At 39.3% G+C, this 16780-nt stretch overlaps 1 protein-coding gene across 3 annotated transcripts in view; it reads right to left on the bottom strand.

Moving 5' to 3' along the window:
- Positions 1-1930: 1930 nt before the first annotated feature.
- Positions 1931-16780, bottom strand: part of LOC109216383 (acetyl-CoA carboxylase 1-like) — a 15429-nt gene continuing 579 nt past the window's right edge. For 2 of the 3 annotated variants that reach the window (XM_019380531.1, XM_019380532.1), the window contains exons 2-32: positions 16003-16387; positions 15563-15769; positions 15318-15479; positions 15079-15171; positions 14881-14976; positions 14545-14718; positions 14229-14322; positions 13954-14141; positions 13815-13865; positions 13697-13736; positions 12708-12832; positions 12506-12622; positions 12324-12398; positions 12178-12234; positions 11877-11981; positions 11604-11690; positions 11325-11516; positions 11067-11255; positions 10815-10925; positions 10638-10724; positions 10338-10514; positions 9665-9742; positions 9451-9573; positions 7058-7327; positions 6618-6961; positions 6157-6394; positions 5684-6033; positions 5393-5606; positions 4807-4983; positions 2575-4722; positions 1931-2480 (exon numbers count right to left, since the gene is read on the bottom strand). In XM_019380531.1, coding sequence (XP_019236076.1) covers positions 2424-2480; positions 2575-4722; positions 4807-4983; positions 5393-5606; positions 5684-6033; positions 6157-6394; positions 6618-6961; positions 7058-7327; positions 9451-9573; positions 9665-9742; positions 10338-10514; positions 10638-10724; positions 10815-10925; positions 11067-11255; positions 11325-11516; positions 11604-11690; positions 11877-11981; positions 12178-12234; positions 12324-12398; positions 12506-12622; positions 12708-12832; positions 13697-13736; positions 13815-13865; positions 13954-14141; positions 14229-14322; positions 14545-14718; positions 14881-14976; positions 15079-15171; positions 15318-15479; positions 15563-15769; positions 16003-16377 — 6801 coding nt within the window. In that variant the 5' untranslated portion in view covers positions 16378-16387 and the 3' untranslated portion in view covers positions 1931-2423. Of the gene's footprint in view, positions 2481-2574; positions 4723-4806; positions 4984-5392; positions 5607-5683; positions 6034-6156; positions 6395-6617; positions 6962-7057; positions 7328-9450; positions 9574-9664; positions 9743-10337; positions 10515-10637; positions 10725-10814; positions 10926-11066; positions 11256-11324; positions 11517-11603; positions 11691-11876; positions 11982-12177; positions 12235-12323; positions 12399-12505; positions 12623-12707; positions 12833-13696; positions 13737-13814; positions 13866-13953; positions 14142-14228; positions 14323-14544; positions 14719-14880; positions 14977-15078; positions 15172-15317; positions 15480-15562; positions 15770-16002; positions 16388-16495; positions 16546-16780 lie in introns of those variants that run through there. The other variant, XM_019380533.1, reaches the window with a different exon arrangement.

Genomic DNA, 16780 nt, shown 5'->3' with positions numbered 1-16780 from the left:
CAACCCTGGAATTGTAGGTTTCCACCTTTTTGTCGTTTGCTTCGATTTTCTTCTCCCCTGATTCTATCCGTTTTGTCAGCTCCTCGAGCATTTTTATGATCTCGGAGTTGGTACCTGATTCGTTTTAATTTGACCTCTCCGCAATCGGTTGTTCCCTACGGGTGATTTCCCGGGATGGATCGGGTTCAATTCTGCTCGGTGCGCGGCTTTGGTTCTGTAACTGAGCTATCGCCACTTGTTGAGCCTGTAACATTTCGAAGATCATTCGTAGATTGATCCCGTCTCCTCCATTATTTTGAGTATTCTACGCTATCGATCGGGCTCCACCACGGATGCTATTCTCGGGTCAGTAGGTAGGTTTGTGTCGATAGCCACATGCGAGTTAGTGTCCAACGAGTCCGCAACTGGAATTCCGACAGGATCAACGGGCGATACCTCATTACCGAGCGCTATGTTGTTATTTTCACCGTGGTGACCAAACTCATTGTCAACAGGTAGGGGTGCTAATTGTGAGTTTGCCATTTTGAGCTTTAACCTGAAATTAGAGGCACTTCGAAGAACAAGTGTAAAGTAGTGTGTGTTATGAAAAATTTGTATCAAATAACCACTATTATCCGTAGCCCCACGGTGGGCGCCAAACTGTTTACCCTCAAAATCGGATAACAAAATTTGTTAGTGATTTTAAGGATACGTGAATTAAATTGATACAAAGCGATAAATTAAATTGCAATTGAAATAAAGTATGATGAAGTAAATTCAAACCACACGAATTGAACACTTACATCCTTGAGAGGCGGACTACCCTTGAACAAAGCATATTTCCATCCGTGTCAAGACACAATTGAATAAGAACTTTAAAGAGAAAATGACAATATATTGCTTCTGAATGCGTATCATGATCTTTTACAAGTAATCAGACTCCCTTTACATAGTAGGGGAGTCCTACTTTAGGTACAATTCTATAAAAGGTAAAGATCTCCTGATTTGCTAATTTGCCGGTTCCTTATTGATACGTGCAGAGATTCCCGCCGTAATATCCGACCAGTCACGGATATTTAGGCCTTTTGTTATTTCGGTCTCATGTTTGGTTGTACATACAGTGTTTCCTCGAGCTCGTTCGGGGTCAAGGTCGGTTCTGGAGTCATGGACTCAATGTTCTCGAGGACAGACATTCTGATCTCGTGTTCTGGTTCGATGGGACTCGTGGTCGGTTTTCAATCCCTCATGTTCCGAGCTCGATCTGTCGTGCAGTAGACGAGCCCGATTTCGACCGTATACAAACTCTTAATTAAATTACTACTTTTATGGAGTATTATGCTAAAAAATATTTTCTGACAATATAATTAGTAGTAGACATCCATGATCCCACAGCACAACAGGAACGGCCAAGAAAAAGAAAGAAGGCTATAGGCCGTTGCTAATTTTTTTCTTTTAAAAAAAAATCAAAGAGAAACTACACATTAAAAATGAAAAAGGAAAAATTTGTTATGCGGTGTGGGGCGATGCGGGTTGAAACCTTTGCGAGTTAAGGCTTAACCCGGCTCGCAACCGCTCCGCCACATTACCATCTCTAGACAAAACTGATGACTGGTCACTAATAAAACATCATCATAAGTAATTGAGGCTCTTCCAATTAATTTATATTGGTGAAAATGTACATTCAGTAAGCTAATCAACACCTATAAGTGGCAAAACTGGTCATGAAGTGACATTTTCTCCCCTTAGATATATATCCTCATGGATTAGTAAAGTTCCTCATGGTTTAGCTTTGTATTTATTTAATAATCGTACAATCTAACATAATCCAGACAGCCAACTCCAACGTAATTTTTGTTTTTCAACAGTTGCTTAGTGATTAACTAGGAAGAATTTTTTACTTTCAATAAACATGGGTAAGGAACACATATGCCGTCATCAAGAACTAATAATATGAGTGAATAGCACTAAATAATAGTAGTGGAAAGAGAAAAAGAAGATTGCAGTTCCAAATGAGAAATAACTCTTGTACTGTGAATACAACTATATTGGAGCATGAGTTACAGCTCATATCTTATTTGGACATTCAAGGCTAACCAATTGTTAGACAGACTATGATAAAAATGCAAATATACATAAAGAGTGGTCAGCCCTGCAGTAATTCCAATAAAAAGGAGCCTGCTGCGTAAAGCATATTTCTGCTCAAACAAATGAAGACTACACCCAAGATGCTACTATTTACACCTCGTTGAGACAAATTTAAACCACTTGTCTACCAAGCTTGTCCAATATATAATAGACTTTGAAGTAGAGAACCATCATCATAGTACAGGTTGAGTGCTAACCGCGCTGCTTCTCCTAACAGGCAGATGCACTGGCCGGCAGGAAAGTTTCCTAGTAGAAATGGCAGACAACAATTGCTGGCTAGTTAGTTACAAGCTGCTTCATCAATTAAGCACCTTTTTTAGATCACTGATCAATTGCTCTCTGGTTGCTGGCTCAACCTGCAGACCAAAACTTACTTGTTTCAGGCACCTTAAACAGGTAAAGATGAAATAGTGGTGGAACAAAATTTTGAAAAAGAGTCTGATGGCTAACCTTCTGTAGGAGGGAAAGAAGACCCTGTGGTAGAGCACGTAAATCCAATGTCGAATCGCCAATCTTTGATAACTGAAGTAGTACCTTTTGCACCCGCAACTGTTGTAATTGTTCCTCATAGTTCTTGGGGTCATTCTTCCATGAGAAAAAGGCTTCATCATCTATCCAAGAATCTACTTTGCCTCCCTTTGAATCCAAAAACCAGCTTTTCACCATATCCATAGCGGATTTGTAAGAAAGCTGGTCACCTGCAGCATTCCTCACAGTTTTGACCAACATCTCCTCCTCCACTCTTCGAAGCAGGCGTCTGTAAAAGAATGAACGAGAAGTTTCCCAATTTACTACTTCTCGGATCACCCCCTTCGCTGCCATTCTTAACGAAGTATCATGCAATTCTGCAAACTTTGTAGCTATCTGTGTGTATACTGGCAAAAGCTGCATCTCACGTGTTTTAATTTGCTGCTGTAAGGCCTCAACATTAGTGTATACTCCTGCAGTCCTGGCTTCCTGAAGCTTTAACTTGAGATTTATAAGCTGTTGGTCAAGCCTACCCATGCACTCCAGTAGTTCTTTCGTTCTGAATTTAATTTCAATCATACCTTCTGGCTCAAGGACATTTCCCTTGGCTGTCCGTTCTGCGTACATTTCAATGTGGTCTGAATTGATCTTACTATCCACAACCACCCATGCCCCACCACGGAGTTCACCCATCATAGGGATGTAAACAAAAACAGGCTGTTTGTACGTTCTAAGGTTCTCGACAATGGTTGATCCTGCCTGAAGGATACCTTCAAACAGATCCCTCTGTCCACCGGAAAAGCCCCTCCAGTTGGCAAGAATGAAAAGAGGTAACTCCTCCCTATTGAAGTCCATCAATGCTTGAGCTGTTTTAGTTGCAGAGTCAGGAAACCATACTTGCCCTGCTTGAGGGACAACCCTTTCGTGAGAATCGAGCTGTCCAGGATCGGCAGGGATTACTTGCATCATAGTTTGTGTCTCAACAGCAACTATTCCTACAGGGATTCCTCCGAGTTTTGCCCTGCCTGTCACAACAGTTCTTGCCCAACCTTCCAGTGTCTCAATGAAGCTATCCTTGTCAAAAATGCCCCCCAGCCACTTTCCACTTGCATCTCTGTGGCCAGAGATGGCAGCGCGTGGATCACATGCGGTCTCTGGGAAGTACTCAACAGGTCTCTGTGGAGGATCCAATGGAGTTGAAATGGGAAGTGGACCACCAGAATATGGCGGAACGAAGCTCAACCAATTTAAAATCTTTGATATCCCCTCGAGGTCATCAGAGACAGTCAGATGAACAACACCATTAGTTCCCATAATTTTAGGTCCACCAAGTTGCATGTGGGAGCTATAAACTTCCCGGCCCAAAAGTTTGTTGAGTGCAGAATAACCAGTAAGAATAATTGGCTGATCAAGCCTCTGTATACACCGCATACCAAGACGAGCAAGATAAGCACCTATTCCAACGGTTCTCCCGGTTACATATGTCAAGGTAAAAGTTTCATGGTATGCCCGAGAATAAGCACTTGCAATGGCTCCACTACCACTTAAGTTCTCAACACCCAGGCCATCCTCTTCTCCAATAATAGTATCCATCACCCATCGAACTTCTCCATTTGACAGCTTCAATTCATGTGCCATGACAGAAGATTTGATACGTTCATGATCCTCAGGAATCAAGTATATATACTGAAAACCACGCTCGGGGTTCGATTCATCAGACCATCCAACTTTAAAGCAAGATTTTACCTCCTCAGCTGCACCAATACGAGCCCCTGAATTTGCTGCTAGATAAATAAGTGGCAGTTTCTGTGTGCAAGCAACACCAGTCACTGCTTGGAAAAATGCATCCTCGCTTGGGCCAAAAGATCCATTTATGAAGGTGACATCATTTGCTACAACAAGAATTTTCCTTCCCATAGGGAACTCAGGAGTAGACATTTCCATAATCCATGCCACCATGCCGACGTCATTGAATCCAGGCTGGCGCTCCACAGGGACAAGGGGAGTACCCCAGCTTCCTTTTTTGTCAACAAAAGTTAACTCTGTGACTTTCAAGAGGACATTGTCCTTAGGCTTGTCTGTTCCAGGATTATGACTTGCCCAAGACTTCACCAGTGCTGCTTCAAATGCCTGCACAAGGAAATTTTATGATATGTTGACATTGATCCAGATGGTAATAACCGGCATAATGTCTACTTTCATTCAAATGTTTACCAGTGGAAAATCATAGCAGTAAGTGGTGTCGTTCTTGCGGGCCAAAAGCCGTTTCTGGTCAAGCACAGCTAGCGGTGGATAAGGTGCTGTTACTGGCACTCCATTCAAAGGACCATGGCCAATAGCTGAATGATACACTACTCTTTGTACACCTGTATCTTCCACTTCTCGGTAAATCTGAGAGTTCAATTTCCAATAACATGATGTCAATGTTAATCACAGACTTCTATGGCAGAAACCAATACTTGAAGTTGGAATGAATCAAGTCATGAGGCATTAGTATGTCCGCCGGAATGCAGGTCCAGCAATGGTTTAAGTCAATACAACGGAACAACTTATCTGAGTCCAAAAATTCATGGGCTAATAGAGAACTAAACACCAAATCAATTATAAGCATGACTTCAAGCTCTTTACCAGAAAAGGTAATAGAAGAAAAAAGAAAAAAGAAAGAACTAACAAAAGAAAGTAACCATTTATGGTTCAAGCGCACTGCATCGACTGATATTTGCTCTCTAACACAACAGAAGTCAGTTTCGAATCAGATAAGCCATCAAAAAATTTCAAGTACATGCTAAATTCCACTTACATGCACAATGCAGGTGTGACCTGTCACATTCGCAACCACAATCCTCCAAGCACCAGTTGCGTCTCCTGCAGATGATATCCAAAGTTTCACTTCCCACTCACAAACCCCTAACCTGTGCATCCTCACACCAACAGATGCATTGATTTCATGAGCTAGCTCTTCTAAGATTTTCTGAACTTCCGCTTCTTTGTGCTCGTTATTTACGTCTGCCCTCCTGCAACAGTCATGAAGTGAGCAATGGGCCAATTTTTGTCCCTAATAGCAAGCATAAAGACAAAAAAAATTACTGACTTGTGGTATGGCAACAAATCATCAATCTCTTGCTCTCGTAAAATATACAAGTACATATGAGCATGGTCAGCTTTGAGAGTCGTATTATGGAGATTAAGTTCAAGCTCTTCCAGTGCAGATATTAACGACCTCAATATGCTCCTTGAAGTAAACGGCAAATTCAAAGGGGAATGAGCCGTTCCCTGATTTAATCCTTGATACGTTAGTAAACCATCATCTGTTGGTTGTCTTACAAGTGTTCTGAGAAACATCCTCCGGATTGGATTCCGCTTGTCTACAACAGTGTAGAGGTGCCACTGACGGTCCCGGGATGGAGTATACTTTATATTATCATAGATTTTAAGCTTTTCCTGCATTTCCAGGAAATTATGAACCTAAGATCAGCTCATGGTCCAAGAATTACTAAAATAAAGCACCAATAGTAATATAGGATATAGTTAACAGGAGAGAATGTAGTTAAGCAAAATACAAACCAATTCAAGATAAATGGATAGAGGAGGCTCTAGATGACGCAGTAGAGCCTCCTCCTCATAATATAGCTTCTCTGTTGACCAGTGAAAAGAGTGCCTCATTGGCACCCTCCCTTCATCTCTTTGTATGATGTAGCTGATAACCCCTACACCTGCACTTTTAAGGCTGGTGCTCGCATCTTTGTCTCTCAGTATTTTGGCTAACTTGTTAATTCTCTCTTGAGCCTGATCTTCATCACCACTGCAAACAATGGTTTGTACCATGAATAAGTCAGTTTCTCACAAATCATTGGACCAGATACACATGTAAAAAATTCAGCCATGCCAGATAGAGGTCTATTCTATTACTTCCTTTTAACGGGCATCTATTTATATGTGCCTCATTTTTCCATATTTCTAACTTAAAAGTTACTTTAGCAGTAGAAAGTTAGCTGTGAGATCAAACATAATAACACTTTTGATACCTATCCTGAAGCAAACTCATTTGGTTGTTGATGCCCACCAATGCAATGTGCAGCATGTTACCATGACTGACTGGTTGAGTCGATCCATTCGACATCTCTGCATGCAAGTCATGCGCTGTCTCCCTTAATGCAGAATTTAATACTGTTGGCAAGAGTTGGAGAGATTTGATAATAACCATGGCTCCCCATTTTCTCTCCCTGTGTTTCTCAACTAACGGTTTTACTATCACGTTGTCTCCTCCAGACCCACTCTTTCTCTCCACATGCTCTTCCATAAACTGCCATGTAGCTATTAGTCCAGATCTGTGCCACTGCATCCTCACACTCCCTTGAACGAGGTAAGGCTGGAGTAGATATCAAAAGTTAAATTAAAAAACTATACATATGTCTTAAATATAGATATGCCGAAACAAGTAAACTAAGACTTTGAAATACAGTACCTGATAGAGTCTACGAATGTAAGTCTCCACAACCCGCCTCTGAAGGGTGTGATCACTGTGATCAAAAAGGCCTACCAGTGCATCTTCAACTGCTAACGGAGCACTCACTAGAACTTCCATTCTTTCGTTGATGGCACTTTTTCGCTTAGGAGTATCCATGCTGTCACCTTCTTCAGTGAACATCTCCAGCTCAGAAAGATTTCTGGCAATACTCGAACGTAGTTCACTCAGTTTAGTCTGTTCGAGGAGTTGACTGGCCTTCAGTGCCAGCTGTAAAATGAAATCGAGATTTAGAAACTCTGTTAAGGAGTTTCAATGTAACCCACTTAACAATACAGAAACTTTAAATGATGAGAATCACAGAATGCTGTCAAACAAATTCACACCAGGTGATTTTTTAGAAGGCAAAATACATAAGTTACCCCCCAAACTATAGACCAAATCCCTGTTACACACTTTTTGCGGACGAAAATCATCTTGCACTCAACCTTTCCAGAGTGTGCCTAAGACACACTACTTTTTTCTTGACAAATTTTTCAAAACATATGTAATATCATGCACCAATAAAGTCGTGACACGTGTCATTATTATATATTAAAACATAAAACACTTAAAATTACAACTATACCCCTTAACCATCTTCTCCATTTCATTTCTTTCTCTTCTCTGCAAATTAGCCCCTTTCATCTCATCTTCCCAGACACCCCATGACCTTGAAATTGCATATTTCCATCCCAACTCAACCAAAGTTGACAGTGATACGGCCTAATTGATTTATTTTGTTTTCCAACTGCTTCATCAATTCATCTGCTTTCAGGGATTTATACATCTTGAACAGTTAAATCTTATTTCATTATCAATGACCAATTTTATTCAACCAATTTCGCTGATACCAAATCTAAAATTCATTTCACAAATCAAATTACAAGCTAATTGTATTAACTGAAATTTTAGTCATTGCTCATTACTTTGAGTATTCTGTTTAAACTCAGTTTTACTAAAGAGCATTCACAAAAACTTGCTCTATTTGTCAATTTGACTTATAACTTGAAGTTGCCTTTGCTTCTGGATACCGCAAGTGCTAACAAGCACCAAAAAACTATCCATATCTTCCACCTCCCCCCTCTACAAAATCACCCACTTTCCTATCCCTCGTTACAGATCTGAAAAAAGAAAGCGATTCGAACAGAAAAATCAGAGATGAAATGGTGGAAGTTATGTGTGAAAGAGATGAAAAAGGGGGGAGGCGTATGAGGAAGAAGAAGAGAAGGGAGGCGTGGGGTTCTGGGAACAATTAACTTAAAACAAAGAAAATATATAAAATGTTGACGTGTGGCACTTAAACATGAATTGAATTTTTTTTTAAAGGGTTCACGCTCTTTTATCTTTTTGATTATACACATGCCTGCCATGTAATAAAAGTGGTGTGTCTTATGCACACTTTGGAAAGGTTGAGCGTCGTGCAAGGTGAGTTTTGTCTGCAAAAAAGTGTGTAACAGGAATTTGGTCCGTAGTTCAAGGAGTAACTTATGTATTTTGCCTTTTCTAGAATGGTATCTAATGATGAGCCACTAAATGCACCATTAAAAGAATATAAGGATCCTTTGCATTTTCTTTTTTTTCCCTTCCTTCTGCTTCTTCTAATGGTCGGTACATTGATTGATTGATTGATTGAGAGAGAGAGAGAGAGAGAGAGAGAGAGAGAGAGAGAGAGAGAGAGAGAGAGAGAGAGAGAGAGCAGAAGGATGTGATGAAGGATTGGGACTAGATGGTCCCCAGGGAGAGCAAGAGTCATTCTTTGATGGATATCAGCATTTGTGAATCGATAATGATTAATGACTGGCCAACAACTATTTCTCAATCCTAAGCTTGTCGGGATCACATTATGAATTCTCAGAGGAAATTCAGTCTATCTCGACGGGTTCAACCGGACCCACTATTTTCAACATGGAGCACATATATATATATGTAAAAACACCACTAAACTTACAACAATTTTTTTGTTGAGAAAGAACAAAAATTAAATTCTGAACCCATAATTTCAAACTACACATGTTCAACGCTAAGAACCTTAAATATTGACCCTATCAAGTTTAAATCCTGGATCTACCTCTGTGAATTCTCACCATCCGTTGTGCTCTACTTAAACAACAATAAATGACTGGCATTTTAAAAATTCATAGCAACTTTAGAAAAGTCTCCACGACAGGACGCAGAAAAGAATAACACAACTAGTGTTGATCTTAGAGAACTTCCAGGAAGTTTTGGCTCAATATCAAGATTGTATGTCAAAGATATGAAAAGCAAAAGATAAGGTTTCTCAAGTTCCCGCAAGCACACGACAATGCAAGTACGGATATCAATCGCTTTATAAAGATGTATGGAATACCAACCTCGGAATAATTTGTATGATTGAGTGCTGAGAATCGGATAAGTTTTTCCCTGTATGCTGCAGGATTGGGATATACCAGTTGCTCCATCAGACTAAGTATAAGCTTATTTTTACGCCTAACACCCTGGAAAATAACACATTAATGGTACTGCATATTTTCCGGCTTAACAACAGCAGAAGAAAGGAAAATGAATACATTAACAATTAGCTTATACCTGATGAGAAAGCACTATGTCGACAACCTTCAGGAGATCTTTCTTGTATTGAAGCCGGAGTCGTTCAATCACATCAGCCTGAAAAAGGAAGACATCAGAACAGAATAACATAACATAACCAAGAAATCAAGATATGCAATGTTACATATTGACAACATGATAAGATGGAGAACATGTAACAATAAGTAGCATTTTGACAATCCAAATGATCTTGAGGGCTTCTAGAGAGATGATTGACAATAAAATATTAGCTTCTTATGGTACACAATACAGATAAGATGAGAATGCATAAGATGATCTACAACGTAAATCATTTTAGAAAAATCATGGTATACCGTATATGAATAGAACAGACCGCTTTATTAGAAAGAAGTTGAGTATTGTTTACCATACTAATAATAAGAAAATTCTGTTAAAGAAAATGGAAAGGCCCCTCAAGGGATTAAGGCTGACTAAGTCAGAGGAATTAAGTTTTCTGGTACTCTACATTTCTAGTATCTCACTTTGAGTAACTCTATATCCTCATATGATATAATGGTTATAATTTTCTATAACCGTTGTTTAATTGCAGATGCTGAAGGTATATATTCCAAACTATAAAGATGCTCGAACTTAGATATCTGGTCATGCAGAGGATGATTATCACACAATAATTGTTTGTATTACAACCCACCTGGATATTGTCACTAAACAATTCTTCAACAGATAGATACTCTTCAAAAAGGGAATGGACGATACCACGGGCATGGCTCTCTCTTCCACCCTCATAAGACTTGACGAGACTCATTAAAGGTTCAACTAATCTTTCTTGAGCTCCTTTTTCTTTTTCTGAGCAGGTTCTTAGGTGAGCCTAAAGCAAAGCAGAGAATGATAGACAAATAAATCAATGTTAGAAGAGATAGTATGTGAACTTTAAAAAGAAATAACCAAAAAAATTAGTGTGAAGAAAAGGAAAATGTAGTAAAAGACTCACCTCAAGGACACCTCTCAGAATTCTGGCAGGGAAGTCGACAGTTTGCAAGCTGGAAATCCCCTCATATTCCTTATATTTTGCTTCCAACTGCAACAAGAATACATAGAGCGAAATAATTAGCCAGAGATCTACTAATTTCCCATAAGAGAAGAAAGAAATCATTATCCGACCATTTACCTCATATCTGAGGTCCTTTGGAAGTCGTGTTGCCAGTACGGATAGGCATTCTTGCCACTGTAGAAATGGAAGCTCGGGACTGTCTAAGCAACTTAGCAAGTTATGAACCACCTGGATCAGAAGATTAAGTTGTGTTCATCAGAATTTTATCATTATGTATTGGTTAAAATGCTTTCTAGATACTGTTCAGACAAAAAGATGTTACACAAGCAATTACGTTCTACATCAACTCCAAAATTATAAGTCACCTACATCATCAACATTATGGTCATATCCGGCGAGAATCATCCTTGTTGCATTAAGACTTGCGGCACATCTCTGATGAACTTTTCCAGATATGGCAGTTGGAGGTCCCAAAATAGGAAAGCTTCCACGAAAAGGTTCTGCTTTTCTTACTGCAGAAGGGTCATCTAAATCAAGTGATGCTATAAGCTCACCGGCCTACAAACAAAGTTATCTTTAAGTTGCTGCGGAGGAGAGAAATATATGCTTTATTTGCTAATACAATACCTGCATTGCTTGACCTTCAGACATCTTAAAATGGATAACTCCTGAAGCAGGTGAAAGAAGGGGCATGCACATCTTCATCACTTCAACCTCTGCATAAGGTGTGTCAGCATCAACATGACTACCGTCAGACATCAAATACCTCAGAAGTTTGCAAGGTGTCTCCGCAATTAACTTTGACGGATCGTGATCATTCTGGAATCGACGAAAACTATACATAAGAAGGTGCCGGTTTTTAAATAAATAAAAAAAATATATTGGGAACTGAATAATTATCGGCACCTGCAGCAAGCATGTTCTTCCATCTATTAGAAGGCGAGTTCCAGCTGCTTCCTCCTCTGCATATATAACATGACTGTTTCCATCCAGCTGCAGTGATCAAGGGAACTTAGATGTAATAATACAATTTTCGTATTTGAAAAAAGAATCAATTAGTCTTTCCCCACATTGTTTCTACAAATTCTATGCAACATAAAAGCTTATGGCTACTACAGACAATAGTGTAGTTTCTGGTAAAAGGGTATATAGAGAAGTTGCAGAGAGATTGATTATTGCCTGCATCAGTAGTCCTCCATCACGCAGAGTATGTATTTCTGCTTCGATCTCTGACTCATTCATCCTCAACCTGTAGCTTCCTGGTCCTCCCCTCACCATATTAATCTAAGAGACAAAACCAACCAATTACTAAGTTGCAAACAGACCATGAAGCAGAATCAAAAAAGAACTGGAAACAACTTTATCACTCTTTTGTAGCGCTAGCAGGATAGTATTAGCTAATTTTCCTTTCTCTACTGATACCACGAAGACAATGGTCACAACAACATGTAGAATGAAGCGAGTACAGCATCCTACTTACTGTGTACTTGCTCCCTTCAATGTTTAGTGAGACTTGAGAGCTCACAAGGGAAATATGCTGCACATAGATGGATGACGGGTTATTCCAAAAAAGAGATGGAGAAAATGTAAGATTTTGACCAGGACAAACATTCTGAGACTGAATACCTTGGGTGGGATTTGTCCTTTTTCAAGATAACCAATATATTCAGAAACCAAGGCTGCACCACTTGCAGAAGCTTTCTGAGATTGACAAGTGACAACACGGTATACTGGTATCAATTTTGCAAGTAAATTCCCAAGATAAAACCTTTAGGAATCTAATATCAGTCATGAAACGGGAAACTTACATAAAGAGCTCCTCCAACCACAGAAAGATACCAAGGAGGTCTTTCTGCTCTAACCCTCATGGCAATTCTACTGTCCAACCAGCCGGTATGTATCTTATTTTCTCTGTAATCTGAAGCCTGCAGAAAATGTGCAACTTAACGCAGAGAAATAACACTCGGATGGAGTTGGGCCTGAACTTTTTTGATTATCTGAGACTCTTACATGCAATAGATCAATTGTGTAATCGACATTTGTACGAATCTCTCCTCGGATCTGGATTTCCTTCAGTCCAAGGACCATATTTGCAATGGCCAGGGCTCTGGACTCTCCAAAAGCAAAAACATGTCCTGCGTCAAGATATAGCAATTCATAAAGTCAATAGGTTAGACACAATATTTAGAGCTTTTTGCTGGGCAATCATATTTTGAAATACAAGGTATGATATCTGATAGCGTATGTGGAAACATTTTTATAAGAACTTCTAGCAATTTTCCAGCCAATGTTTGATAACACTGTCAAAAATTTATAGGAAGAACCAGAATAGAGTTAGCATAAAAATGAAGCAAAGTCAGAAATAGGCTAAATGCACACTCACACATACACAGAAAAGTTGAAAGTAGCAGAAATTTGATGCAAATCTGCACGGGCTGACACAAACCCAGATACAAGTTTGATATTTCAAATTAATCTGGTGTTAGCTAGCAATTTCCTATTGTTAACAATTCTTCTGGAAACAGCATGAGCTTAGTAGCTATGCTTTAACTAGTTCACAAATAAAAAAGAGATTGATATATGCATGCTTCACTGATGATTATTCTTCAGTTAAGTGAAACTAATTAAACCTGGTTTATAATGTTTTTAACTTATAGAGGTGGGGAAACTGCATAACACAGCTTGAGATGCAAAGGAACTCTTTAGTCCTAATGCATCTTCTGAGGTAGGCTTTCATCCATGAATAGAATGATGAAAAGTATTTCCCGAAATAAGAAACGAAGGAATTCAAATGAAAAGAAAAGGACGTAATATTTTACAAACACGAGTCATAACCCTGGTAGACCCAAAACAAGAAGCAACTGCCTAATTGAAGCTGAATTCTAGGTTGATAACTTGATATTAAAAAATTTTAACTAGGAAAGCACCAACTTTTTCAGCTGAACATTCAAGAAAAGTCAAAAAGAACAAGACAACTGCATAATTAAACTTCAGCTTACCAAACTGAGAATCTGAAAATTCATGAATGCCTCCACCAGACTGCAAAGAAAAAGAATTATTACGCTCGGCAAAAATTCAAGCACCCCAACATTCTATTTCCATCTAGTTTATAAGTACCTTGACAGAGAAGTACGCCCACACATTTGGTTTGCTCTTAAAACTCAGCTCCTACATTATGAAATGTAAACTAACAAATGTTCATCCTAAAAGCACAGGACTAGAAAAGGGAATTGAAACTTTCTGGAAGAAATTTTACCTGTACTTTACCACTGGTAGGCTTAAAACCGTCATCAGGATCCTCACTTGTTACACGTACAGCCACACAATGACCTTTTGGCCTTGTCGACTCAGCCTTGTCAAAATCAAATGGTGTCGCAGCAATAGATGTTTTCCTCCAAGCATCATATCCGGCACCATGTTCCATTCCGTAGAATCGCCTTATTTCTAATAGAATCAAAGAAGAAAGCTTAAAAATAGGAAAAGAAGAACCTGAACATCTTAAGCCGAGAAAAGTGATATCTGGTACAAAACCTGGAATTTGCCACAAAGGAATCCCCATTCCAACAGCGACTTGAGCTGCTGGCAGGTTTATTTCTGCTATCCATTCAGTTACGGGGTGTTCAACCTAATAGAATGAGAAAGATGTAATACAAAATAAAAAGGTTCAAGATCATCATGTAGGTGATCACAACCAACATCAACTTAATTCATTACTCTAAATGCTTCTTTAAACAAGCATGAAAGAATTATCACCCAAATGGAAAAAAAGAAGCCAATGTAGATCAACGCCTTCCTCTACGTGGTGAAAGAAATTGTGCACATTCAAGAAGATGGCAGTATCACCAACCTGTAACCGAGGGTTGAGTTCCAAGAAATAGTACTCTCCAGTGTCCATACTGTAAAGATACTCAACAGTGGCAGCTCCAACGTAATTTACACTTATGGCCAGTCTTCTAGCAGCCTGCTCAAGTTTTTTCACCGTGTCTTGTGGAGCTACTGTAATCGGGCCCTCCTCAATTATCTAAGTTCAAGAAAATTAGACACATTAGTGATGACATTCCACTGATGTAAATGTGGCTGCCTCATGAAGGCTCTGCTAGTTGCTTCAACATTGCAAATAGAAGATAAGTGTTGTCTTTCAACTCATTACTAAACAATAATAAAAAATTAAATATAAACTAACCTTTTGGTGTCGCCTTTGAACACTACAATCACGGCTGTGCAATGCTGCAACATTGCCATATTGGTCACAGAGTAATTGGACTTCTAGATGCCGACTCTAGTTATTTGAAATCAAAAAACAATTCTAATGTTTAAAAGATACTCTCTCTCCAAAGATATGTTGAAGCATTAAGGCAGACAAGAAAGAAGATGGCTGAACCTGAGAAGCAACTTTCATTATAAATATTGGGGAGCCAGGAACTTCACCCTGAACTTGCTTGAATAGTGCCCTAACTTCATCATCATTATGAACCTGGAATGAGCAAGCAAGCCATGTACTTAGGTCGAATGAATACCTTATGTGTTCTGCTTATTTTTTCAATATTGTTTTCAAGAAGAATATATATTAAACTAATTTGAGTGCACTACTCGCAGTGCCTTGTTTGTTAAAAGACAGACCTTTCTTATGCCTTTACCACCACCGCCCCAGGATGCCTTGATCATTGCAGGGTAACCTACATCTTGACAACTAGCAATTGCTTCTTCCGTCGTATGAACACATGCTTTAGCATATATTTCATCTGGGATAGAGACCAAAGAGCTTTCTGAAGGAACTTTGACCTGTGCGATTTACGAATTGTCCATTAGATGCAGACTAACCACTACGAAACCAACAGAATAGAATCACAAGCATAAAGACTTACATGGGAGCCACTCCATGGGAGAGTGGGTACTTCTGCTGCTTGAGCAATCAAAGATGAACCAATTTTATCTCCTAGTGCCGCCATTGACGTAGCCGGTGGCCCAAGAAATATGATCCCCTTTGCATTCAATGCATCTGGCAGTTCGGGATTTTCTGATGCATGACCCCAACCAGGCCAAACTGCATCAACATGAGTCATCTCCGCCATCTACGCAAAAGAAAGTACACCATGTATAAGTATTTACATTTTATTTTTGGCATTGTGTCCCTGGTCTTTTTACAAGAAGGTTTTAAGATGTAAACAGATATAACCAGCTAAACAGGCTAGACCAAGTTATCTGGAGACAAGTTGTTACCATTGGCTTGAAGATGGGCTATAATTCATCTTGCATCAGGATAAGGTATATACGTTATGACATCCTTAAAAAGATAGCTACAAACCTCTACGATGAGCTGCACATTGGCATAGTTGTTGTTGTTCGTCCCACCAGGAACTTCTACAAATTGATCAGCTATTCTAATGTGCTCAGCATTTATTCTCATGTCCTCGGGCGTAGCCATTGCAACCAACAAAATTGCCTTCTCTGTACCAAATGTCTCGTACGCCCACGTCCTAATACTACGTATAAACTTGACAGCTGCCATCCCATTGTTTGCAATTAAGATACTATTAATAGGCTGCTTCCCACCAAGGGCATTACAGAACTCAGCAACTTCAGCTCTAGCCATTGGAGACCTCAATGGAAGTGCACCATTGACGTGTCCATTTCCACTCTTGATCCCGATCATTGTTGGCATCCTTTGAGCTTCCGACATGTTGCAACGCCTGAAATCAAGATGGAATGTACAATTTCAAAAAAGGCTGCTTTTGGCTGCAATAATAAATCATCCAACAACTATCAACTAAAACTAAATTGAGAGACAAGGGACCTACTGCTACTTCTTGACCTCCTATTTCAGAATCCAGCCTTTCAAGTGACAAAACTAGATAACATATCAGTATTAAAAAAAATAGTAATAAATAGTAGATTACTTAGGTTCAGAAAAAGTAAAAATGGATTAGCAACCTACCAAGTAAGCAACTTTACATAAGACAAAAAATGCAGCATGAACTATATTATGATCCTATGATTCAAAGTGAATAGCAGTCCAAACCCGTCCCCTCCACCCCCCCGCCCCCACCGCAACACGAAAAAACGTAAATCTTTTAATTTTACTA

The sequence above is a fragment of the Nicotiana attenuata genome, unplaced genomic scaffold (assembly GCF_001879085.1).
Source record: "Nicotiana attenuata strain UT unplaced genomic scaffold, NIATTr2, whole genome shotgun sequence".
Classification (NCBI taxonomy): Eukaryota; Viridiplantae; Streptophyta; class Magnoliopsida; order Solanales; family Solanaceae; genus Nicotiana; species Nicotiana attenuata.
The sequence above is the reverse complement of the archived record's forward strand: the minus strand, read 5'-3'. Positions and strand labels throughout refer to the sequence as shown.